General features: G+C 44.9%; 1 protein-coding gene across 1 annotated transcript in view; it reads right to left on the bottom strand.

The window, feature by feature from the left end:
* LOC126249306 (aquaporin AQPAe.a-like) overlaps positions 1–24687 on the bottom strand; it is a 142332-nt gene extending 117645 nt beyond the window's left edge. The window contains exons 1-3 of the mRNA XM_049950960.1: positions 24678–24687; positions 22422–22621; positions 15418–15561 (exon numbers count right to left, since the gene is read on the bottom strand). Of these exons, the coding sequence (XP_049806917.1) occupies positions 15418–15561; positions 22422–22621; positions 24678–24687 (354 nt within the window). The remainder of the gene's footprint in view (positions 1–15417; positions 15562–22421; positions 22622–24677) is intronic.
* Positions 24688–27991: the final 3304 nt, after the last annotated feature.

Raw genomic sequence — 27991 nt, 5'->3', positions numbered from 1 at the left:
GTCTCCACCATTAGCACCAATACCTTTTCATCACAGGTTTGGTGCAAGATTAGGTGACTATGGCTATTATATCCTCGTCAGCGTACCTGGGCTTTCCCTGAATGGAGCAGTCTGTACTGAATCTGACACGGTTGCGGAACTCATAGCAGAGGATTATGCTTAGTTCCACTTCTACAAATAACCCACTGGCCTTCCGCTCTCTGAAAGAGCGGTTGGAAAGTCGGAGAATTTCATTCAATATGCGCCAACCCGTATTGTACAATGCTCCCTTCAGTGACTAGGAATTCCAGTGCTCTAGCTGCTTACCATGATATGGCTCCTGGGCCAGATCGCATCCACTATCAGATGCTCAAACACCTATGAGGACTGCCAGTGACACCTCATCGACCTTTTCAACCATACCTGGGTTGAAGGTGAGTTATCACAGTGGCGGGAAAGCATTGTAATCCCAGTGTTGAAGCCTGACAAGAACCCACTGGAGGTGGACAGCTACCGCCCCATTAGCCTCAACAACGTTAGCTCGAACACATGAGCTGGCGGTTGAGTTGGCTACTTGAGTCTTGGGGCCTTCTGGCTCCGTCTGGCCACTGACAATATGGTCTGCTTGGAGTCTGCCATCTGCATGGCATTTGCCCGCCGTCAGCATCTGGTTGCAGTCTGACATGTGGAAGGTATAGGATACAATGTGTGACATCACATCCTCACCATGCTTCATGGGTGGGGTCTTAAGGGCCTGCTCCGGCTTTTTATTCAAAATTTTCTGTTCTTTCTTTTGTTCCTTCCGCGTGCAAGCTGGTTCCTTACATAGTTCCTCCAGATTCCAGAAGAATGGGTCCCACAAGGCTGTCTTGAGTATCTCCCTCTTTAGTCATTTTTAGCCTTTTGTTCCTCCCATGGTGTGGCCAGATAGGAAAACTATTTGGGGTCATACGTGTTTGCATTAAATTGAGCCCTGGAACACTGTTAGCGGCTACCCACCAGCAAGCCAAGATGTGAGAAGATGTGCCACACTTCGTTGCTTGTCATCCACCCTGATGCCACCCACTCCGACCAATGGTCCTCACACGGGCGCCACCCAGCCATAGCAAGGGCCACCTGGCAGGATGACCATTGTCATGAGTCCTGATGCCGCAGGGAGATAGGCATCTACTCTTTAGCATACGTGGGGAGTTAACAGCGCAGGCATCAGCAGAGCGATCCCTGTGTTGTCAGGGGGCTACACCCAACAGGGTACATGGCAAACCCACCACAACGAACTGGCTACCGTGCTGGATATCAGGTGCAAAGAAGCCCATGGTGGTCGGCGCAGAAAGCGACAGCATAGTGGATGGCAGAAACTGCTCCCAGGAATATACCCTCGCCCGAGAGAGAGTGAGCGGGACTGCAAAGTGACGACGAGGAAGGTCTTTTTTCCTATAGACTGTATCTATCCAACTAGTCTTTATGCTTCTGTATCACTACATGTCTTCTAGCCATTCCCGTTAAGCCATTTTGCACTTAAAATTTTTAGACGTTTGTGTTTCCTTTCGCTTGCTTCATTTGCTGCCTTTTTATATTGTCTCCTTTCGTCGGTTCAGTATTTCTGATATCCATGGCTTTCTACGAGGCCTTATTTTTTTAGCTGTTATCCTCTGCTGTCTTTACTATTTCATCTCAAAACCATCAGTTTCTACTATATTGCTTTGCCACGTTTTAGTTAATCGTTGCTTAATGCTCCCTCAAGCTCAACTTCTAGTTGTTCCATGTTACCCAGGTTCCCTCTCCGTAGTTTCATACCTTCCTTCAGTTTTAATATATGGTTTATAAACAAATTTGTCGGAGTCCAACTATGCCCATCACAGTTCAAAATCTGGTATACAGATCTGCTACTATGTAATCAAATTTACCCTGGTGTCCAGGTGTTTCCACGTATACAACCCTCTTTCACAACTCCAACGAAGTGTTAGCGATAGTTCACTTAAGCAGTGCGCAAAAATTCTATGCCGCTTCCTCCATCGCTTTCTCCCCCATCCATGTATACCCTCTACTTTCCTTTTTCCAACTCCCAAATTTAAGCCCCAACACATTTTTGATCTCTTGGCGATCTAACTGCCTTTAATTCTACCTTTATTCAATCTATCTGCGGAGCTATTTAGCTTATTAATTTTTACTGCTGTGGTGCATGTGAGCGTTCGAGCGTGCACTATGACAATGCATTTACTATGCTTCTATAGTATCTCACCCGCATACCTGTTCATTATTGAATCTGCTACTGTATTACCCCTAAACATTTTGTATTTATAGCGCTGAATTCACACCAGACTCCTGTTCCTCTGGCCACCGAACTCCACTAATCACCACTAACTTCTATTTCATTTGTAAATTTTGCAACCTTCCTGCCCGAACGCGCGTGTTAGCATTTCACATTCTGACAACGTTTTTCCTGGTGACGTCCTCCTGGGTAGTCCACACTCAGAACCGGCTTGGGGGGGGGGGGGGGGGACTTACTTCCGAAGTCAGTCACCCAAGAAGATGCCGTCATGTAACCATATTAACGGTGTAGTTTCCTGTCGCGTTCAGCTGTTTGCAGTACCAGCACAGCAAAGCATGTTTGGTCTCTGAGCGTTCTGTTATGAATGCACCTACAGTACGGCAGTATCACTGCGACAGCAAGCAAAAGCACTGTCAAATCCATGGTTCCTATGGGGCACTCTTAATGACAGGTAACATTGCTCATGTAGGCGACCACTTCTCCGGGCGGCATTTGACAGTATTTATGCAATGAAGCACTTTCAATTAAGTGATCTTTAATACAGAACATGCTAGTGGCCATATCTATTTCACCCTGTCAAAACAGAACAGTCCATGAACCTGGTTTATGCCGCTGCACACTAGCAGTACTCAGTTCTGTGTCTGGCTTTCTAGATTGAGGCTGTAATGAAAGTTACTAGTGAATGGACTAAAGCTCTCCAACTACAGAATAAATAGTCCAGCTCTTAGCTCAGAGATACCAGCAGCTTGACAAATTTGTGGACTAAGCTGTAAACCCCTTAAAACAGGTATATTGTATGTTCGGCTACATAGTCACTGTTCAGTTAATGTTTAAAGTTGCAAAACTATGAAACATGCAGTAAATTAACCTTACAGATTCTGCCCTGCATTGTGCACTGAGTCCCGGGTCATTGTTTACATACTTGGCACTACCGCGAGTGTAAGATCCTATTTGCTCACGAGACCCGGAACTGCTGCCGAACGCAAGCTCATCCATTCACGTCCACCGTTCGACCAACTCAGTTCGAAACACTTTGTTCAGCTCTTGTTGGCGCGCCGAAATGCTTTGTCTGCGTTGTGCGATGTTGACATGGAAATGAATAGAATGAGTATTACGTATGGTCTTAATATTTATAATTGCTAAGTTGGTTCATGGCAGATGTGAAAGGTTAATAAATGAAAGTTGACCATACCTCATTCCATTACTTTAGCCATACCAGGCACCAGTAACCATTTTAATTACTACGCGAGTTACAGGAGTTAACGCTATGGCTCCCCGAGTTAGTAACGTCAGTAAGTTCCGCCTGACTAGCGCGTGTATGGCAAGAGGAAAGTGCATTGTGCATATACCCATCAGTAGTATTTTTTTTGTTTTGTTTTTGGTTTTAGGGCGCAAAACTGCTATGGTCATTAGCGCCCGGTCCGTGACTGAGGAAATAATAAAAACTGAAAATGGAAAACAGCAAAAATGGGAACGAAACTCAAAAAATTGGAGACACTAAAAGCAGAAACAAGGCTTAAAAGTCCACTACAGAGAGGGGTTGATAGTCCCCGATAAAACTTCAAATGACTGACGTCATTTCACTGTCACTAATAAACTGGAGAACGCGGTCGGCTGAGCGCGTGTCATCTGCTAAAATCGACGATAGATCAGGCGATAGCTGTAGACGGGAGCGTAACGGATTAAAATAGGGGCATTCAATTAAAAGGTGTCTTACCGTCCACAGCTGACAGCAGTGGGGACAGAGTGGGGGAGGATCGCCGCTTAAAAGATGTCTATGGCTAAAAAGACAGTGCCCTATCCGGAGTCTAGTTAAAATTACCTCCTCCCGACGACGCGTTCGGGAGGAAGAGGTCCAAGCGCAAGGAAGGGCTTTCACTTCCCGCAATTTATTTCGGGGAAGTGTTGACCAATGCGCATGCCATAAATGAGCAACTTTGCGACATAAACCGCTCCGTAGATCGGTGAAGAAGCGACTGAATAGCTGGCCGAGGAAGAGAAACTGCAGCCTTGGCTGCTATATCAGCCGCCTCATTCCCACAGATACCAGCGTGTCCCGGGAGCCAGAGGAACGCCACCGAGACGCCCCCCAGGTGGAGCAAGCGCAAACAGTCCTGAATCCGGTGGACCAGAGGGTGCACAGGATAAAGAGCTTGGAGACTGAGGAGAGAGCTGAGAGACTCTGAGCAGATTACGTACTGTATCCGCTGATGGCGGCGGATGTAGTGGACAGCCTGGAGAACAGCGTAAAGCTCCGCAGTATAAACCGAACACTGGTCGGGAAGCCGAAAGCGATTTGGGGCGTCGCCAACAATATAGGCACTCCCTACACCCAACGATGTTTTCGAGCCGTCGGTGTAAATAAAGGTGGCGTCCGTCATTTGTGCGCACAGAGCAGCAAATGCCCGACGATAAGCAAGTGTAGGGGTACCATCCTTGGGAAATCGACAAAGGTCACGGAGCAGGCAGATCCGGGGACGGAGCCAAGGCGGTGCTGTACCCCAAGTTGTCAAGAAGGTTTTAGGAAAGCGGAAGGAAAGAGAATGGAGCAGTTGACGGAAGCGGACTCCCGGGGGTAGTAGGGAGGAGGAGCGGCCTGCATACCCTACATCAAATGAGGCGTCGAAAAAAAGGGCATGGGCTGGATTAGCAGGCATGGAAGACATATGGCTAGCATAACGACTCAGAAGGACTGCTCGCCGATTGGACAACGGAGGTTCAGCAGTCTCAGCATAAAGGCTCTCCACAGGGCTAGTGTAAAAAGCTCCAAACACTGAACGTAATCCACGGTGGTGGATAGAGTCGAGACGCCGAAGAATAGACGGCCGAGCAGAGGAGTAGGCTATGCTTCCATAATCCAATTTCGAGCGCACTAAGGCGCGATAGAGGCGGAGAAGGACCACTCGGTCCGCTCCTCAGGAGGTACCATTCAGGACACGCAGGGTGTTGAGGAATCGCAGACAGCGAGCCGAAAGATAGGAAACGTGGGGACCAGCACAGTTTTCTGTGCCGGCCGAAGTGGCCGCGCGGTTCTGGCGCTGCAGTCCGGAACCGCGTGACCGCTACGGTCGCAGGTTCGAATCCTGCTTCGGGCATGGATGTGTGTGATGTCCTTAGGTTAGTTAGGTTTAACTAGTTCTAAGTTCTAGGGGACTAATGACCTCAGCAGTTGAGTCCCATAGTGCTCAGAGCCATTTTTGAACAGTTTTCTGTCAAACATAAGACCCAAGAATTTAGCGACGTTTGAAAACGGAAGGTTGACAGGTCCTAGATGTAAGGAGGGCGGAAGAAACTCCGTACGTCGCCAAAAATTAACACAAACGGTCTTACTGGGAGAGAAACGGAAGCCGGTTTCGATGCTCCAAGAGTGGAGGCGATCGAGACATCCTTGAAGACGTCGTTCAAGAAGGCTGGTCCGTTGAGAGCTGTAGTAGATCGCAAAATCGTCCACAAAGAGGGAGCCCGAGACATCAGGAAGGAGACAATCCATAATTGGATTGATGGCAATGGCAAACAGTACAACACTCAGCACCGAACCCTGGGGTACCCCGTTTTCTTGGCAGAAAGTACGGGAGAGAGTAGTGTGCACCCGCACCCTAAATGTGCGCTCTGCCATAAATTCGCGAAGAAAAAGGGGCAGCCGACCTCGAAAGCCCCAAGAGAACAGTGTGCGGAGGATGCATGTCCTCCAACAGGTATCGTATGCTCTCTCCAGATCAAAAAATATTGCTACCGTTTGGCGTTTCCGGAGAAAATTGTTCATGATGTAAGTGGAGAGAGCAACAAGATGGTCAACTGCAGAACGATGCTTCCGTAATCCGCATTGGGCAGGTGTTAAAAGACTGCGGGATTCCAGCCACCACGCTAAACGGTAATTCACCATACGCTCCAAAACCTTACAGACACTACTCGTGAGAGAAATGGGGCGATAGCTAGAGGGGAGATGTTTGTCCTTTCCAGGTTTCGGAACAGGAACGACGATAGCTTCCCGCCATAGTCTGGGAAAAGTACTGTCGGTCCAAATTCGATTATAAAGGCGAAGGAGGTAACGCATACTATGGGTTGATAAATGTAGCAACATTTGGACGTGGATACCATCTGGTCCTGGGGCGGAGGAGCGAGAAGAAGAGAGTGCATGTTGGAGTTCCCGCAAGGAGAAAACAGTATTGTAGCTTTCGCGATTTTGAGAGGAGAAAGCAAGAGGTCGCACTTCCGCTGCACGTTTCTTCGGGAGAAACGCTGGCGGGTAATTTGAAGAGCTCGAAATCTCGGCAAAGTGCTGACCCAACGAGTTAGAAATTGCGACGGGGTCCACTAATGTGTCATGCGCGACAGTGAGCCCAGAGCAGAGACCGGGGAGAAACCAGGCGCGCCTGAGAACCGTCGAAGCCGACTCCAAACTTCCGAGGAGGGAGTGAAGGTGTTAAATGAGCTAATAAAGAATTTCCAGCTTGCCTTCTTGCTATCGCGGATGACACGACGGCATCGCGCTCGGAGCTGCTTATAGCGGATACAGTTGGCCAAAGTAGGATGGTGGCGGAAAACGCGGAGAGCACGTCGCCGCTCACGTAGTGCAACAGGGCATGCCTCGTTCCACCAAGGAACTGGGGGGCGCCGGGGCAATTCGGAGGTGCGTGGTATTGAATGTTCCGCAGCTGTAAGAATAACGTCGGTAATATGTGTGACCTCATCGTCGACGCTGGGAAAGTGACGGTCATCGAATGTCGCTAGAGACGAAAAAAGTGTCCAATCGGCTTGAGCAAACTTCCAGCGTCGCGGGCGCATATATGGCTGTTGAGGCTGCAGTCTAAGGACACATGGAAAGTGGTCACTCGAGTGTGTATCATCAAGGGCGAACCATTCGAAGCGCCGAGCTAGTGGAACAGTACCGACCGCAAGGTCCAAATGAGATAAATTTGTCGTGGAGGCAGACAAAAACGTAGGGACCCCAGTGTTGAGGCAAACTAGATCTGCTTGGTGGAAGACGTCTAGCAATAGTGAGCCACGTGGACAAGGATGTGGAGATCCCCAAAGCGGGTGGTGGGCATTGAAGTCCCCAACCAGCAAATATGGGGGTGGAAGCTGACCAAGAAGATGGAGGAGATCAGCTCGTGCCATTGGTGTGGACGATGGAATGTATACAGTACAAAGAGAGAACGTGTATCCGGAAAGGGAAAGACGGACGGCGACAGCTTGGAAGGAAGTGTTTAAATGGATTGGGTGATAACGGAGAGTTTCATGGAGAAGAATCATGAGTCCTCCATGTGCTGGAGTGCCTTCAACAGAGGGGAGATCATATCGGACGGACTGAAAATGAGGGAGAACAAAGCAGTCATGGGGACGCAGCTTTGTTTCCTTAAGACAAAAGGTGACCGGCGAGTAGGATCGTAAGAGGATCGACAATTCATCCCGATTGGCTCGAATACCCCGGATATTCCAGTGGATAATGGACATAGGGTGAACTGGAAATGGAGGAATGTGACCAAGGTCGCTGTCAACTCAACGACTGCTCTGAGCTTGCGACCGACAGCACGGAATGGCATTCAGCCGAAGGCAGAAGATCCTGATCCATAGGTTGGTCAGGAGCAGCTCCTGCCACCAGCGACCGGGCGGTTGATCGGCCGCCAGCAGTGCGCCTCGGCGACACAGAAGACGGCCGAGGGCGACTTCCGCCAGGTGGTGCTGTAGATGGGACACGCCTTGGCGGAGAAGGAGAGGAACTGGGTTTCTTTGTAGCCTTCTTGGAAGTATGATGTCTAGAGGAAGGAGGAACCGATGGTTGCGAAGTTGCCGTACGTAAAAACTCTTCACGAGTATGCTCTTTTTTCGAAGTCTTGGTGTCTGACTTTGGGGCTCGAGATTTAGCAGAACTCGACGAAGGGTGAACCAGAGAGTGGGCAGGCGAAAGTGGTGAGGTTGAACGGGCGATCTTTGCGCTGGCCGATCTGACGACCGTGGCACTAAAGGTGAGGTCGCAAGTCTGCGTGGCCGCCTCCTTTGTTGGCCGAGGAGAAGCAAGGACAGTGCTGTATTTTCCTTTCTGAGGCACGGTGGGCTGTCGACTGGCGAATAATTTTCGAGCAGCAAAGGTCGACACCTTTTCCTTTACTCGAATTTCCTGGATGAGCTTTTCGTCTTTAAAAACGGGACAATCTCGAGAGGAAGCGGCGTGGTCACCCATACAGTTGATGCAGCGAGGGGATGGAGGTGGACAAGCACCCTCATGGGCATCCCTGCCACACGTAACACATTTGGCTGGATTGGAACAGGACTGGCTGGTGTGATTGAACCGCTGGCACCGATAGCAACGCTTAGGGTTCGGCACGTAAGGGCGAACGGAAATTATCTCATAGCCGGCTTTGATTTTCGATGGTAGTTGAACTTTGTCAAATGTCAAGAAGACAGTGCGGGTTGGAATGATGTTCGTGTCAACCCTTTTCATAACCCTATGAACAGCCGTTACGCCCTGGTCAGACAGGTAGTGCTGAATTTCTTCGTCAGACAGTCCATCGAGGGAGCGTGTATAAACGACTCCACGCGAGGAATTTAAGGTACGGTGCGGTTCCACCCGGACAGGGAAGGTGTGTAGTAGTGAGGTACGCAGCAATTTTTGTGCCTGGAGGGCACTGACTGTTTCTAACAACAGGGTGCCATTCCGTAATCTGGAACAAGACTTTACAGGACCTGCAATTGCGTCGACACCTTTCTGAATAATGAAAGGGTTGACCGTTGAGAAGTCGTGACCTTCGTCAGACCGAGAAACAACAAGGAACTGTGGCAACGATGGAAGAACTGACTGTGGTTGAGACTCAGTGAACTTACGTTTGTGAGCAGACATAGTGGAACGTGAGGAAACCATTGCGTAAGAATCCCCCATGATTACCGGCGTCTCCGATGGCGCGCTCCTCCCTTGTGGGGGCCCTCTCTGAGGGCACTCCCGCCTTAGGTGATTGTTCACACCTCAGGTCACACCTCCCGACAAACGGACGGAGGGACCAATCGGCACTTTCGGAAGGTATCAGCTCGGGTAATCACCCCTCCCTGGGCCTGGCCGTTACCAGGGGGTACGTACGTGTCCTACCTGTCTACCCGGGGCGGGGAATTACGCGTTACCCCGTCACCGGCTACACATGGAAGTGCGTGGGTTGGCCTTCAGACACGCACAGGGAGGAAGAAAGAGAAATGGAAAGGAAAGAAGAGAGGTCTCAAACGCCGCAGCGGAGAAGGTAGAGAGAAGAGGTAAGGAAAAGAGAAGGACAAGGGAAGGATGAAGACTTACAAGCAAGGAAGGAAGGAAGGCGAAGAATGTAGTATATTTACAAGCGTCCGTCTCCGGACGTAGGCGCAAACCATAACCCCAGAGAAAGGGAAAGAAAGAGCCAGAGGTGAAGAGGGGGGGCGAAGATGGGGGATGGGGAAGGATGCGGAAAGGGAAGGTATGCAGCCCGGAAAGGAAGGAAGGCCACATCAGCTCGGGGTCCCGTGCTCGCTACGCACGTATCCACAAAAGAGTTGTGGATCCCCTGGGGGGGTAATTTGGGTTGTAATTAATTTCAGTTGAACACTTAAATACGTTTATTAGTGTGTTCCTCAAGTTTGCCATTAAAGGTTTTTCTTTTATTTGCGTATTCTTCCAGTAATCAAAAAGTTCGTTTTGGTTACATTTGACTGTTTCGGCCTAATTTTTGAACATGCATATTTAGCGTTATACCACAAATTTCAGTTCATTTGCTAATAGTTTACTTACATATTAGTTTGCAAAACATTTATGTGTCCTTTTACATCTATATTTAATATATTATCGTTATCACTTAGTAAATCTTAACTAATTTCCAAACTATCATGGATACTAAGTATGTGAGTTGCAGTAGGAAAGTTGGTTCAGGGGTTTTGTGCAGCTATTGTGACAGGTGGTTTCATTGGGGAAATTGTAGCGGCGTGGGAATTGCGCAAGCAAACTAGACTCTTCCATTCTTTTGCAGGGTTTGCTCAAGAGATAGGAGTATAGCCGAACAGGAGGAGAAAATTAGAGCCCTTCAGGCTGATTTGGACAGAGCGAGGGAGGAACTGAAGAGGTTAAGGGGGGAGGAGGGTAAACAGCGGTGGAAAATGGTAGCTGGGAACAAGGGCCACAAAGAGAACAGTCAGTTTCCCAATTGGCACAACCAATAGATTTGCCTCGCTACCACAGTTAAGTAAGGAAGAAGCTCCAGTAGAAGTAGATGTAGTTAAGGTGCAACAATCTCACTAGGAAACCAACTGTTTCAAGAAAAGTAGAAAGTACGAGGAAAGTTATGTTGCTAGGTAGCAGCCATGGAAGGTGTGGGCCAGATCTTGCAGGAAAAATTAGGTGACAGGTACCAAGTCACAAACTTTTTCAAGCCAAGTGCATGTCTTAGCCAGGTTCCTTTTGCAAAGGTTTCTGAAAGCAGGATCATGTGATAGTTGGTGGAGTGGGACACAGTATTGATAGGGATCAGGGTTACAGTATTGAATGTGACCTGGTGAAAACAGCCTCTGCAACGACCCATACGAATGTTGGGCTGGTGCCTGATTTCGGGTGGCATGATCAGCCCCAGTTGAACCGCTGTCAGGAGGGTAAATATGGAGTTGATCGGTTGCGTAGGGCGGCCACTGTCAGACATCCGATTGATTCCTCTCGAGGCTATTGATAGGAGGGGGATTTCACAAGGCATGGCTTACATACCAATAGGAAAGGGAAGGGAAGGGTAAACTGGCAGGGTTGTTAGCGAAATCCATAATGGGGGACCACTAGTACTCATGGATGTACCTCTTCTTTAGACTAATATCAGTGTCCAATGAGAAATTCAGGCAGGTGCTAAAGAGGTCCGAAACTCTTAAGACTCACGACAGAAAAGTAAATAATGTTACTATATTTAACCAAAATATTGGATTAAAGAAGAAGATTCTCAAAAAAGTAAAAATGTTACCATTTTTCACCAAAATGTTCCAGGATCGAATAAAGTAGATGAACTCCTGGTTTGTTTAGATGACATTGAATCTGATAAAGTAATATATATACTATGCCTATCTGAGCATCCCGTTGTGTCTGATATGTAAAAGGTAAATATCAGTGGTTATAAACTAGCTGCACATACGAGTAGAGAGAATAAGGTGAGAGAAGTTGCCATATATGTCAAAGTTATCACTGTGTAAAAAGCATAGAGACAAAAAGTTGTGTGTAGAGCAACCTATAGAAGCATTTGCCTGTGAACATTAACTGAAGGAGGGCTCTCTTATAATTTTAACAGTATATAGGTCCCCTTCAGGATGCTCATTCCTGGAAAACTGATATCATGTTGTGCTATGTGTCAGATAGGGGAAAGCAAATTTTTTGTGGGGGACTTCAATGTTGATTCACTGAAAGAGTAATAGTAAGAATGACCTGGAAGTCTTGCTCGGTTCTTTCAATTTGACATCTGTCAGTAATTTTCCTACTGAGGTAGTAAAGGACAGCAGCACACTGATAGGTAACACTTCTATAGGCCAAGGTAAGTTCAAAAAATTCTTGTTTTGTTGAGAATGGCCTTTCTGATCATGGTTCTCAGGTAGTTACAGTATATGACAGCTCAATTCATTAATTCAAAACTACCTTCCACAGTGGTGCGTTCAACTAATGACTCAACAATTAGAAATTTCAGGGGAAATCTCCAGCAGTTTGACTAGGATGAGGTGTATAAGGAACCCAATACTAATTTAAAATATTACTTTTATCATAAACTTAAGAGAATCTGAAAACTGTTTCCCCAAGAAAGGAGTTAATCTCATAAGAAACCATGCAAAAACCTTGGCTTACTAAAGGAATGTAAGTATCTTAACCACAAAAGGGAACTAGCTACTCTTTCTTATTCTTAACGACCCAGAAACTCCCAAATATTATAAAAACTACTGTGCTACATTAAGAAAGGTTATTAAAAAGTCCAGAAGCATGTGCATCATGTCAGATTAATACCTATGATAACAAAATCAAAACAATTTGAAATATCATTACAAGGGAGACAGGGCAACCAAGAGTACAGGATGATGGCATTACCATCAAAGCAAATGGAAATTCGACAAAGCCGGAAGTCGAAAACATTTTGAATAATCATTCTTTAAATGTTGTAGAGAAAATAGGATTTAAATGCTCATTAGAAGAAGCAAGGCAGTTAATGGAAGAGGCCTTACCCACACAATCTGATACAATTGAAATTCCACCCACCTCTCCTGAAATTAGGAAGATGATGAATAAAAGCTCATATGGAATTGATGGCATTTCCAGGAGGATAATAAAAGCTTGTTCCCAAGTGATCAGTGGGAGTCTTAGCTACATATGTAATATCTCTCAAAGCAGGGTGTTTTCCCAGATTGAGGTATGCCATTTGGTAAACCACTGCATAAAAAAGGGGATACGTCATAACTACTGCCCAACCTCCCTTCTGACTGCCTTATCCTAAATTCTTGATGTCATGTATTGTACAGTAGGTTCACACCTACGGAACAAATTTAACATGTCAGTTTGGTTATCAGGAGGGTTTTTTAACTGGAAATTGAAATAAGAACACCGTGAATTCATTGTCCCAGGAAGGGGAAACTTTATTGACACATTCCTGGGGTCAGATACATCACATGATCACACTGACAGAACCACAGGCACATAGACACAGGCAACAGAGCATGCACAATGTCGGCACTAGTACAGTGTATATCCACCTTTCGCAGCAATGCAGGCTGCTATTCTCCCATGGAGACGATCGTAGAGATGCTGGATGTAGTCCTGTGGAACGGCTTGCCATGCCATTTCCACCTGGCGCCTCAGTTGGACCAGCGTTCGTGCTGGACGTGCAGACCGCGTGAGACGACGCTTCATCCAGTCCCAAACATGCTCAATGGGGGACAGATCCGGAGATCTTGCTGGCCAGGGTAGTTGACTTACACCTTCTAGAGCACGTTGGGTGGCACGGGATACATGCGGACGTGCATTGTCCTGTTGGAACAGCAAGTTCCCTTGCCGGTCTAGGAATGGTAGAACGATGGGTTCGATGACGGTTTGGATGTACCGTGCACTATTCAGTGTCCCCTCGACGATCACCAGTGGTGTACGGCCAGTGTAGGAGATCGCTCCCCACACCATGATGCCGGGTGTTGGCCCTGTGTGCCTCGGTCGTATGCAGTCCTGATTGTGGCGCTCACCTGCACGGCGCCAAACACGCATACGACCATCATTGGCACCAAGGCAGAAGCGACTCTCATCGCTGAAGACGACACGTCTCCATTCGTCCCTCCATTCACGCCTGTCGCGACACCACTGGAGGCGGGCTGCACGATGTTGGGGCGTGAGCGGAAGACGGCCTAACGGTGTGCGGGACCGTAGCCCAGCTTCATGGAGACGGTTGCGAATGGTCCTCGCCGATACCCCAGGAGCAACAGTGTCCCTAATTTGCTGGGAAGTGGCGGTGCGGTCCCCTACGGCACTGCGTAGGATCCTACGGTCTTGGCGTGCATCCGTGCGTCGCTGCGGTCCGGTCCCAGGTCGACGGGCAAGTGCACCTTCCGCCGACCACTGGCGACAACATCGATGTACTGTGGAGACCTCACGCCCCACGTGTTGAGCAATTCGGCGGTACGTCCACCCGGCCTCCCGCATGCCCACTATACGCCCTCGCTCAAAGTCCGTCAACTGCACATACGGTTCACGTCCACGCTGTCGCGGCATGCTACCAGTGTTAAAGACTGCGATGGAGCTCCGTATGCCACGGCAAACTGGCTGACACTGACGGCGGCGGTGCACAAATGCTGCGCAGGTAGCGCCATTCGACGGCCAACACCGCGGGTCCTGGTGTGTCCTCTGTGCCGTGCGTGTGATCATTGCTTGTACAGCCCTCTCGCAGTGTCCGGAGCAAGTATGGTGGGTCTGACACACCGGTGTCAATGTGTTCTTTTTTCCATTTCCAGGAGTGTATATATATATATATATATATATACATGTGTGTGTGTGTGTGTGACCAACGAGTTTTGTGGCAGCATAATTTTCCCCTTTCTGAGCCATGTTGGATTTAAACTTGAGTAGTGAAGATCCTCTCTCCTAGTGTTGTAGCCATGTACATTGCTATTACTTCTAAATTCTTTTGGATTGTTAATAACAAATTTCATAAATGGAGTAACACCATTAATATAGACTTCGATCAGAAATCGGTAGCTAAGGTAGAATATTCAAAATTTCTAGGAGTATGCATTAAGGGGTTTAACTGGGTAAACACTGAAGATCTGCTGAAACGTTTAAATTCAGCTACTTGTGCTATTACAGTCATTGCAAGTTTTTGACGATATACGTCTCAGTAAATCAGCTTACCACGCCTATTTTCGTTCTCTCCTTTCGTATGGCATATTCTGGGGTAGCTCATTGAGTAAAAGTGTTCATTGAACAAAAGCGTGTAATAAGAATAATCATCCTGCAGACACTTATTTAAAGAGCCAGGGATCTTCACTGTAGCCTCAATACGTATATTCCGCTTATGAAATTTGCTATTAACAATCCGAAAGAATTTAGAAGTAATAGCAGTGTACATGGCTACAACACTAGGAGAGAGGATCTTCACTACTCAAGTTTAAATCCAACATGGCTCAGAAAGGGGAAAATTATGCTGCCACAAAACTCTTTGGTCACTTACCTAATAGCTTCAAGAGTGACAGATAGCCATATATCATTTAAAAGGAAATTAATCTCTGAATGGCAAATCTTACTCAGATGAATTTTTGGCTATAGTAAGTGGGTAATTTCCCCACCCTCCACCCAACAAAATATCAAGTGTCAAAATAGTTCAAATGGCTGAGCAATATGGGAATTCTGAGGTCATTAGTCCCTAGAACTTAGAACTACTTAAACTTAACTAACCTAAGGACATCACACATCCATGCCCGAGGCAGGATTCGAACCTGCGACCGTAGCAGCAACGCGGTTCCGGACTGTAGCGCCTAGAACCACTCGGTCACCCGGTCGGCTATTAAGTGTCATGTAATATTTTGTGTAATGTAGTCTTGTATAGATACCTTTTATTAACGTGACACGTTCCACATCATTGCGAAGTGTCGTATTCATGATCTATGGAACAAGTACTAATTAATCTAATCTGTTAATGTGAATATCCAGACAGCTGTTTTCTTACCTTGAGGACAACAGCAGCAGCGATTGCGCCAGCACACTGGGCCGCTATGTACATCACGGCCCTCAGGAGGAGAACCTGGCCGGCTGACAACAGGCCCACCGTTACTGCTGGGTTTACATGCGCGCCGCTCACATGGCCCAGGCACTGTAACACCATGTATCATTCATTCATAGCTCGCTACCACCTTATTTTGTAATTTCCTGCTGATATTAACTTACGAGGGTGCAAGCCATCTAAGTTCGAGCTTTTCTTTGCACAAAATGTTCAAGTCATTTCATCTGCCTCCTATCACAAACATGTGAATAATGAAATATTGTCTGTTTACCTTTATTGCAATATCTGCATAATTACAATATATGTTAACAGCAGTACTAGCTCAACTGTGAGCAAACTTGTTGCACGAGCCCCTGTACAAAATGCTTCAGATGACTTCAAAAATCAAGCATTTGTTAGATAATGCTAACTACCCATTGCAAGTGTCTCACGAAGAGCGTTGTCTCAGCTCTTCTTTTGAAGAGCTCTACGTGCCATTAGAACAGGATGGTCATCCTAAATTTGAACTGTAAAAATGACTAATCAAGTCGTGACCTGATCTCCTTATGTTAAACGGACTGAACTGATATGTTAACTCAAAGTCATTCCACATGAGAGATCCTGAACCGAAAGAATACAATTTACTATCTAACAAAGTCAATGAAACTACTACTGCACAGCCAATGTAACTAAATGCGTGGGAAACGGTTGGCTGGTTGCTCACTTGTTTGCTTGTTACGGGGCTGAACAGCGTGTTCGTCAGTCCATTAGAGGTAGAGTCCAGAAGACCAGTCTTAGCATGGATAGGCAGGAGGAGGAACCATTCCACCAGGACATGAGCTACTGTCTGCAAAGACTGTGGATTGCTTCTTGGAGGTACGTAAGAAGTGTTATGCAGCATTGGTCTCCTTGACGTTGAGTTTATTAGAGGAGCGATAACCAACCAGATGTTCCATATCCAAATAAGCTGGGTGGTCAAAGTGAATGTTGGCCTAGTGTTTACTTCTCTAACTGAACAGTCTGCACATTCATTCCCCGCAGGGGACCGAGAGCGCGAGAGAGAGAGAGAGAGAGAGAGAGAGAGACACACACACACACACACACACACACACACACACACACACACAATGGTGAAGGTCGAGGGCAGATATGTCGCACAGGTTCGGCACAAGCGTTTCTGAAACTGCACAACTTGACGAGTGCTGCAGTGTGTGCTCCACACGTGGCAGAACCATTGTGAAACCATGTCCAGACGTGCAGTAGCATGGCTAACCCACATTACAGATGTCTGAGGCCATAGGCTGGCCGGACTGGTGAAACAGGTGAGGCGTCGAACTGTGGTGGACCTAACTTCAGACTAATGCCGGTCAGCAGACAAGTATGCGTGAGCATAAAGCACAGATAACTCATGATGAGCCTCCACAGCTAACGACCCATGCATGTGCCAGTGTTGCACTACATCTGCAACTGCGATTGAAATGGGCATGTAACCATCCACTCTGGACGTTGGCACAATGATAGAGCATTCCATGGTCTGATGAATCCCGATACCTTTATCATGCTGATGGGAGGGCACGAATCCATCTTCTGGGGGAACAGCTCCTTCACGCCTGTACTGTGGGATGGAAACAAGCTGGAAGCAACTCTTATGCCCTGGGGAACATTCACATGGGCATCCATGGGTCCAGTGGAGGTCGTGCAAGGCACCATGACAGCTGAGCAGTCTTGTACACTAGCTGCAGACCATGTTCATCCCTTCAAGAGGATCATGTTTCCGATGGCAGTGCAGTTTTCGCAGAATAATGCGCCATATCACAAAGGCAGGATTGTGATTGAGTGGTTCACAGAACAGTGGTGAGCTCTAATGTGCTGACGCCCTCCCCAACTCGCCAGATTTAAACCCACTAACACATCTGATATTTAATGTGCCCCACTTCCCTATAATTCACGGGAATGGTATGTGCACAGATGTGGTGCCAAATTCATTTTGCTAAGGCCTCACTACTATGCCACGAAGCGGCGCTGCTGCTATCTGTACCAAATGTCGACATACTATTAGGTAGATGGTCAATGTTCTGGCTGATCAGTGTAAGTAGCAGTAGCACCCTGATAATCTTGCAAAACAATTGGACACTGAATGGTCATGGGAGTAACTGTGATCTTTAACCAGATTAATTCGTTATCTGGGTAGTGTACTAGACAGGATATGCGGAACAGCAGGTTATGTGGAGCTCCTGGCACAAGTTAGAGGTGCATTTCAGCTGGTAATTCTGCTGGAGGGTGTCAGCGAGGCGATGCACCGTTTACACAAAAAAAGCAAAGTTGGAGTGTGAGGAAACTATTGGATAATGATCGCTTAAGTCATCAATACTTTGTACCCTCTGACGAAGTAAGAACCTAACTTCGGCTGGGAGACTACAGGAGTGGTACAGCAATTCAACAAGGCGGAGCCGAGCCATAAATTATCAACCATAGAATCCAGGCAAGACTATGGTCCTGTATATATGGAAGAGTGGAATTTACAACTAAAGATGTTGACAAGTGGGGGTCAAGCTTCTGCAGGAAGCTAGTTTTTAGTAGCCACATGGTGCATAAAAGCACGCCTTTAAGAAAGGGAATTCCCAGAACAGGACTGCAACCACATCCTTGTACTGGGTCCCGAAGCAGACGTCAGTATGGGCTATGGTATGACGAGAAATGCACCACATTTTCACAGGAGATATTTGTAAACCATGGAAAGGTTATATGTTTAAAGGGACTTGCTACTAAGTCGTTAGCCCATTTCATGATACGCAAAATGGTAGAAAGCAACTACACAGTCAAGTCAAAGTTAGAAAAGATCGTGACAGTTAAGGTGACAGGTAAAGGAAAAAGCAACCCAGACAGAATCTGGCCACAAGAACGTCTAAAGGCACAATGTGAGGGGGAAAGCAACTTTTCTTGCTAATTTAAATGGGACTCCTTAGAACCACGTAGCTCATGCCAAACCTCTTTAGATAAATTCAAAGAACCTGTATTCACGAAAGGCTGCTGCCACCATCGTGTATATCAAGGTAACAGTAAATTTTTGTTAAAAACTGCCCCAAGTGGCAAATTTTTTCTTCTATTTTTAGGTGCTGCATCCGAATATAATGTTTGCCAAAAAATTTCGTGATGCAACACTGTAAATGCAATAAGGTACCATTTTGGGCACTTGTTGCGTATAACTCAAACTACCAACTTCTGGTAAAAAACTTCTATTCAGAATTTAAGTGTACAAAATTTCCTACGTATTTCACTACTTTTATATCTCCGACAAACTGGGCTCAAGCGCTAATTGAGAACTGACGTGTGTCGGCTGTCTCCTTAAAACACTTTCCATTCCAAACCTATTATTATCAGCTGTAACTTAGTGAATTCCTCCTAGTTTTACGTTGAATACAATGTAGAATGTGTTATCCGTTATGGAAGCTCCAGTAATAGACGAGAAGAACCGTTTCTAAATTCACTTTGTATTTAAGTTCTAAGCAAATGTGATTCCGTCTACGTCTTCATTTTACATTCCATACCTTCAACATGGCTGGTTCGAGAACTTTTCCACACAAGCGACTTTTGTTACACATTCACCCCTGTCAGTTTTCGCTGGTAACTGAAAAGTACGATACACATCTAGCACTTTGAGGCCGCTCTCACTTTGGCGCCCCGAACGGCACACCAGAACGAGATTGTGGGAGGAGGAAATTTGTTTCTCGTGGCTCTGTATGGGGAAGGACATGCGACTAAAGTGAATGATTTGGAATGCAGGCAATACGTATCTTCAACGCACCAAAGTGAAACCAATATTGCCTCACCACCTCCGACCGAAGCTACTGCATGACAACATTCAGAGTTTACTTTCACGTGGAGCAGTGGTTATCCGGTCGAACAACACTGAACAAAACGAGTGGTGTTGAAAACAAGTAGTGGTCTCTTGCCAGTGCAACTAACTGAGCCCTGCACTGACTACACTGGCCATTACTTGTAATTGGTGAAGAAGGCTGTCAATGCACTTGTGGAGGCAGGAAAGCTAACAATTGCTCCCAGATTTTCACATCGTGCGAAGAGAAGAGTGAATGTCCAGCCCCAGTAAGACAGCACTGGTCTAGCTTAACTGGCTGAAGGAGACCGAGTGCAAGTAAAGACACTTGCACGAAGAGGAAGATACGTCATCTTTTTCGTAATCCTCCCTCCTTGAGATGATCAAGCTTTTCTCACTGTCTTACTTCCTGGATTAAGAAGCCCCGATGCTGACGCAACAACCCAAACCTTTGCCGAGACCCACTGCCTTAGAAGAACCTGAGCTAGGACCCTCTAAACGACGGTACATTTTTGCCCAAATTATTTTTACGTAATCATGTAATTTAATATGAATACTTTTCCACGATTTTTCGTTGAAATTCCAAATTTCTTGTCACAGCTAGTACAATGTCTGATTTGTCTAACTTTTACATTATGTAATTTGTGAAATAATGACACCTTTGCATATGCGATATAAAGTTGGTATGTGAAGAGAACTGGAGGAATTAACTGACAGCCTTTAAAAATAAATTCGAGTTGTGGAGCGGAAAAGTGAGTTTCTGCAGAGGGAAGAACAGAAATACGTCAGTTTTCAACTAACGCTTGGGCACGACGGCTCGTGGGTGAAAAGACCTTAATAGCGGCATTTCTAGGACATTTTATGCACTCATTTCGAATAGGTAGGTTATTTATGTAAATATGACCTAGTTACAAGCAAGAAACGGCCAAAAAAATGTTTTTGCATTTTTTCAAGGTCATGCAATTTTGCTGGCAAACTTCATTTCGGTTTAGCACCCCAGAAAACAGAATTGAAGAAATCAAAACCACTCCACAACTTTCCTGGTCAAAACAAATTTTCACTAAAATAATGAGATATAGGTAAGTATGTGCAGTGTCTTAAGCTAATTTTCCCCCTATTCACAAATGGTATAGGACAAACACCAGTACTGGTTCTATTTACTCTCCGCCGAGTGCTGTACAATGATTGACTTAAGATGAACGTGGGTCAACAATTACAACTGACTTTTACCGTGTAACGCTCACGAAGTGTGATCCAAATTCGACTGCCAGGGAAATTTTTGTTCTGGATAGCCCATAACAGCAAGCGTGAGGACAGCCGCTAAGAATACCAGTAAGAGTCAGTATTTTCGCTGGTAACTTTTCTACCACCCAATTTGCTGGTATGACCTCTTGCGCAGCAACTATCATCTCTCCGTACACTGAACAATAGCTTGCCCGACTACGATTTGAGCATGAAACAACCATAGTGTTTCAATTTCTAGTCTATCCAGATGGATTGCACTTAGTGCAATGTTACGGAAGGTCCTTAGGAGTTATGATTCCGGGAAAATTTAAATATTTAGTAAACACTCAGTAAAAGCTTTTATTAGCTAAATTTTATGGCCACACGGCTCGTTTCGAGTATGCCCCTGCCCACAACCGTTTATTTCGTCCTTTACCTTAGGATTGCGATTCACTCGTCTAACCCCGTGACGCGGCAGTTTTGTATTTTTAGAGGGTGCATCATTACGATGAATGTGACGAGAGTTGATCATTCACACTCAATTGCAAGTGTTAGTATCAGAACTATATAACAAATGATAGGTTCCTCCAAAACATAGGCTATTTCAGCTTCGGGCACTGATATGTAAGTGCATGCTGAGTATACTACGTAAGTGGAACAGAAGCCTATACCCTGACGTTACATTGACTGACGTCTTCACGTCATAGAAGAAAGAATCCAATCGTAAGTATTGACAAATAGTTTTGCCTGGCATACATTCATTTGAATAAAATCCGGACGTATTAAGACTAAATTCAGGAAGATTCTTGCAGTTATTTTGCTTACGTATTTCAGCCTACGGAAGACCTTTTGGCAAACATTTGTTTAGGGCATTCACTTAGACAAATTGGCGATGTAACTGTTTCAGATAAACCACAGTTTAAAAACTGACTGATGGGCAATTCCTCCCACTATAGATAAATACCTTAATAGGGGCTGTTAGACCAGAAAATCAACGTGTTATAGTTCAGTTGACAGCACTGTCCCAAACAAAGATTAGGTATTTTGTGTATGAAATATATTACAAGTGCATAACTTTCATTCTAACGGTTAATTCTGTAAATGTTAGTTCAGTTTACTGTTACGCATTCACCTATTTTGACGATCTCCTGACGAATGAGCAGCACAGTATTTTTTGTAAATGTTTTATGTCATACTGTAACTTGCGCCCCTCGCCGCACCCCCCCCCCCCCCCACACACACACACACACAAAATTCTGATTTCTCGGATTGTTCATAGCGTCACACCTCATCGACAAAGCTTCTGAAACGGGAGTGAAATACGTTTACAATAAATTGCGTATCTACGTCACAGAAGTAGATAACTGAATAGCCGCGCGGGGTAGGGCTTCTTATCTCCCCGTCGGAGATTAGAGTCCTCCCATGCGCAAACGCGTGTGCATGTTATGCATAGATTAAGTTATAGTAAGTTAGATTAAGTAGGACCGATGACCTAAGCAGTTTGGTCCCCTAAGATCTTACCACCAATAACTGATATTTATTCCGAAAGGCAAAGTAACTGCCAAATCGGTAGCTGGTAAATAAAATGGCTAAGGTAACTGCCGAAGACTTCAGATGGCAGAATGAGCATGAAAAGAACGTATCTGTCCCAAAAGCAAGTAGTTACGGCAAATTATTTTCCGACGAACTGATTTGTCTGATAGTTTCAGGGAGGCTAAATGTAATTTTTGAACTAAAGCTTCACAATATACCAATTACGTCTATATTCTTGCTTAACAGCAAGAAATGATAGCTAAGCTCAAGAATGCACACTTTTCCAGTGAAATTGCCATTACAAATCTCTGAACAGTATATTCACTGCACTGGATATAGCAATTGGCTTTAAGTATATTAATAAAAACCTTTTACTCACCTGAACAACACATGCAACAATCAGCCCGAAGGCCAGTGCAATTTGAACAGTTGTTGGCTTGTATCCTTCAGACCAAGCTACAGTGGTAGAGCCACATCCTACAAGGACCAACAGGAATGTTCCTATGAACTCCGCTGCAAACTTTCGCCAAGTAGTGCTGTACACTTCGACCTCGTGCAAACCTGCTGCAGCCCAAGCGCCTATAGAAGAAGTATTTTACAGTAGTTTCACAGAATCCCAGAGCATGTGTCTTACATGTGACGTTTCATATCAAAGCTACTAACGATGTTTTACTGTTACTGTTATACAGATACAAAAGATTAACTGTACTGTATGAAATACACCAGAGCTATTTTACGAATTTGCTTCTTTAGATATTGTTAATGACATGCTCATTAATCTCACACTATCACTATGCCATAACGGCAGATTTAAGTTTGCCTATAGTCTCTGAACCACTTGTTGCAAAAGTAACGCTAACGTTTTACGAATGACAATCCGTAGCTTTATGTATATTTCAACGGATTTTACTATAATTTCTTAAAGCTGCTGAAACACTGACGGTATCCAAAAACTTAATAGTTAAGCGGGAAAAGTTATTTTCCAGCGTTTGTACCAGTGGAGCGTTCGAACCTATTAGCCTGCTTAGGTTCCAAGCAGTCGCACTGGAGGCGTCTGAAGAGTCTGCAGTGATTAGTAGTGATGCACCAAAGTTCCTACCGTATACCTGCACGTCGCCAATTTCCTTGTCAATGATTTCTGCGAACTTTAGCTGTAACCATCTTATTTGCACAATCACAAATCATTGAGAAGGAAATTTACGTCATGTGCAACCAGTTATACCAAAGCCGAAAAATAATTGTTTTTCCGCTTAACTATTGTAGCTATTTGGATACCGTGAATGTTTCAGCAGCTATCAGAAATTACAGTAAACTCCTTTGAAACCTTTGTGAAGCTACGGTTTGTTATTCGTAAAACCGTAACATTTACTTTCAGAGTCAAAAGTCGGAAATCTTAGAAGTTCCTTGACTTAAGATACCAGTAACTTCAGTAGATTTTTGTGGGTTCTGTCGACGTTTCCAGCATCATTAGCATGTGCTAGAAATTTTATTATTCAGTTTCATACGATATGCACGAAACTAATGTCAGCAGACAAGCGACGAGAATTTAAGTTCCTACTATCGAGAACTGCAATTATCTTTCTTCCCCATTACCATTTTGCTTTCAAACAAGATCTGATTAACAGTACGCCGTTCAGTCATACGTTTTTACCTATCACTAAGAAGACTATCAGCAGTTGGTTGGAATACTTTGTCAACTATTTAAGCAACATTAGGATTACCGCTAGGAAGTATACTGAACTAAGGGTAGTTTCCTTTAACTGCTATTTTTGTAGGGTAGACTGCTTCAAGAGAAAAGACTAGGTGGAGCTTCGCAGTTTCGACCGCAGCCTTGTATTGTAAAGAAGTGGGTTCTAGAGATTTCACTACGTAGTACGTATCACTTCAGTCGAATGGTGTTACTTGAAGAGAACTTTTTCAGAAGCAAAGTTATCAATTTCACTTAACTACAGCTGTCTACAGAAGACTAGCTAGATTATGGAGAAATTAATAGCCCTAGACTATATTTTTGTAACGTGTTTTACACTAAATGATGCAAAAGCAGCCAAATCTTTAAACTACTTACTAACAGTTCTCTCAAATCAAACTTATTCGAGTTAAATTTTACTCTTGAGGCATCCGTGGCGGATCCGTTTAAAAGCCTCTCCTAGCTGCTGCTAGAGAAAGTAGCTACCGTAACATTCTGCCAACTGCCTGACGTCAAGTGGTTACTGCTACCAAGTAGCAAAAGCTGTTACTTGCAAATAGCAGCCACAGGCTCTCTCTAGCAGATGTCTGGAATAAATAATGTGGAATTTTGGTAACACGAATCCGTGACAGTATTTCACTTTGAGATTTTTATGGGTTAAAAAGGTAATTCTGAAATTAGAGAATTCCATGGCCCATGAATGAGTCTCTTCGATATCCTTTGGCAGGAAATTTCATTGTTTTAAGGTTCAATATATTTGCAAAAATTAAAGCTAACATGCCAAGCTTTTCACATGCATAACAATACGAGTGAAATAAAATAATGATTAAAGGGATAGGGATCCAACCTGTACGAAAGAAAATTGCACACTTTTTTAACCTCCGTATCAAATCATCATTACTACACACTATTCCACATTCTACGCAGCTGATTCACGGTAATACTGACCTTCCTTCATATTCGCACAACACGGCATGACTGGAAATAACTGCACACTCACCAACAAGGTCTCCTCGCTCGACTGAACGGGAAATCATATCCGTACTAGTCAACTAGTACCGTATTGGCGCAAACATTTTCACGGCAAAGACTATATACACTTCTACCATCAGTCCACGTTTGAAACTCTCAAGTTTTCTTTTCTTTAATGTATAGAGAGCCAATCTGCATGCTGAATTTTATGCTCAGCAATGAAAAATAATTGTTGGATGAACATACAAATGTTCAGCATGTTTTCTGATAGGCATCCTTTGTGTTTGACATTAAGGCGACAGTGACAAGTATACTTCAGGTGATTTTTTTTTTCAGATATGCTCTCTGAATGCGTACTTCGAATCTTCGAATCTAAACTAAATACCGACAAACCTAAGAACATTACTGCATGAATACACTGTAATATATTGGAATGAATTTATTGCATAAATAAGCAGCAGGTGGCAATACGTTTCACGTGTTGCCTCCATACCTATTAGTGTGCTAAACCATAAGAAATAAGTTGCAGTAAACTGACTTTTACAGTACTTTAACCTGTCTTCGTGGTGGACATTGGTTCATCTAATTGATTCTGTGGTACTACATCTGTTAGAGGAACTGTTCATGGTCTTCATTTCGCAGGCAAGCATGAGATATCGTAGAAATAGGAACATCTAGGATTATTTACACACTGACTGGATTAAATTACAGATATCTGCACACAGTCATATAGAAACAGGATGCAGAATACTGTCGAATTCACCCGGTGGATGGGGTGAAACTTGGCGGCCTCTAGTAGCCTCTCGAAGCCTGTATACGAAATGCTAGCATACGATTATTTTATCCTCTCCTTTCTTTAATTCCAATTTTACCTGTATGCTAAGAGTCGAATGTTTATACCATCGCAAAACAAGAATGGCATTACGTTATTAAGTTAAAGCACACCACTCACAAGGCTAGCGCAATTAAGAGCAAAGGAAAAGTTAAACAATAGTATTCGGACTCTGTGTCTATTTCAGCGCGCTAGTTCTGCTTTTATGAAGTTCACTCACCTGGGCTGATTAGAGTGTAGGTCACATTCCTCTCTGCTGTGCTTAAATTAGTATTCCACAGTTACATTCTGGATACATCTCAACACCGCCTTGGGTGCAGATTGTATTTTCAATTAACCCGTATTCTTTTGAAACTCTTAGACAGGTGTACAACAGTTAAATGGTTCTAACCATAAACAGAGTTGATCGGCTTCAAAGCCCAAAATTCTTTTCCCTTTAACTCTCTAAATTAAGGAAGGTTCCACTCTCACATCTCGTTAAGACGAAGTCATTAGAGATATACTGTATTGTATGTTAACCGGGGACCTAGAAACGACGGAGAGACTCCATCGCCGCCGCAGCCGAAGTGGTCCACAACCCCACGACGACGACCGCAGTCCACTTCACCCCTCCGCCGCCCCACACCGAACCCAGGGTTACTGTGGGGTTCGGCCCCCGGTGGACCCTCCAGGGAACGTCTCACAACAGACGAGTATAACCCCCATGTGTGCGTGGTAGAGTAACGGTAGCGTACGCGTACGTGGAGAACTTGTTTGTGCAGCAATCGCCGACATAGTGTAACTGAGGCGAAATAAGGGGAACCAGCCCGCATTCGCCGAGGCAGATGGAAAACCGCCTAAAAGCCATCCACAGACTGGCCGGTGACGGACCTCGACACAAATCCGCCGTGCGGATTCGTGCCGGGGACCAGGCGCTCCTTCCCGCCCGGAAAGCCGTGCGTTAGACTGGACGGCCAACCGGGCGGGCAGAGATATACTACGCAAGCTCATATTATACAAACATCGAGATCGGCTGTGGATTTCTTACAGTAAATATCTGAACTTCGCCAGAAATGCTTTTAGAGAACCACTAAACCCTAGATCATAATGGGAGCGCAGATACTTGGATCCAGCCTTCCCTGAATACGAGCTAATTATTTTATCACTAGCTACCCTATCTCGGTATATATTTTATTAATTTTTGCATAACTTATATTCTTAGTTGGTATGACCTCCGTCAACGATTCTTTCAGAACAGTTTACAGACGTTTGCTAGGTGTATGATCCAGGGGCTTCCTGGTATTTAGTACGTAGTTATTAAGCAATGTACAAATGCGTCACTTAACTATATTTAAGAGCTGTTTTTAAAATATTATGATGGAAACTAAACTGGATATGCAGTACTGTTGATACTGTTTCTGTTAGGGTCAATTATCACTTACTGCTACTGACGATTCACCGTGCGGTTAAAGGCGCTGCAGTCTAGAACCGCAAGACCGCTACGGTCGCAGGTTCGAATCCTGCCTCGGGCATGGATGTTTGTGATGTCCTTAGGTTAGTTAGGTTTAACTAGTTCTAAGTTCTAGGGGACTAATGACCTCAGCAGTTGAGTCCCATAGTGCTCAGAGCCATTTGAACCATTTTTGACGATTCACCTGTTTAGATACGGATATGTATGTTAGTTTCGTACAGTACAAAAGAAAGAACCAGTGCAACAATAACTCAGAGTGACACTATTAGTACTCAATCACCAACTGTCAGTCGCCACATACACGGTCTTGGAGTGAAGTTCCTGACGGAAAAAACAACCGTCCTGAAGATGTTTTGCAGGATATCAAACGTACCGTCGTTTGTAAATACGCTCTCTAGCTCAAGACTTTTGACACCATTTCCGGACGTGGCCTTTCTTGACATTAAGGAGCAGATGTAAATTCTGTGAGCTTGAGTACTTGTATTGCCACAAGGATATTTATCATCAACCTAGTCAGTTTTCTATGTGAATGGTTAAATGCAGCATTAGATATTGGATAATGCTTATAAATGTATTTATAAAGCGCTTTTTTGTGCTACGGAAAAGGTATAGGCCTTTCCACCGGTTTTAAGCTTCTTGTTGTCAAAGGAGGGAGATCAGGATTTAACTTCCAATCGAGGACGAAGTCATGAATCTGACAAGTATGAGGAAGGAAAGTGACCGTGTCATTTTCAAAGTAAATCTTGCAACTTCAGACTTGGATTTGAGGAAACCACATTAAATCTAAATTAGGATGCCGAGTGGAGACTTTAACACTATTTCTCACGATTCCGATTCAATTTCTGTCGATACCTGATATATGAATGTAAATTCTGAGCTGTGGAATACTGATGACCTCAACGATGGTCCACTTGTCCAGCCTTCGACTATGCAGAAGTTACTTACCGTGCAAAGAGTTCATTATGGGAACGTACATCCAGATGAACCTGGCGTATACTCGCTATATTG

Source organism: Schistocerca nitens, chromosome 3 (assembly GCF_023898315.1).
Source record: "Schistocerca nitens isolate TAMUIC-IGC-003100 chromosome 3, iqSchNite1.1, whole genome shotgun sequence".
NCBI lineage: Eukaryota > Metazoa > Arthropoda > Insecta > Orthoptera > Acrididae > Schistocerca > Schistocerca nitens.
The sequence above is the reverse complement of the archived record's forward strand: the minus strand, read 5'-3'. Positions and strand labels throughout refer to the sequence as shown.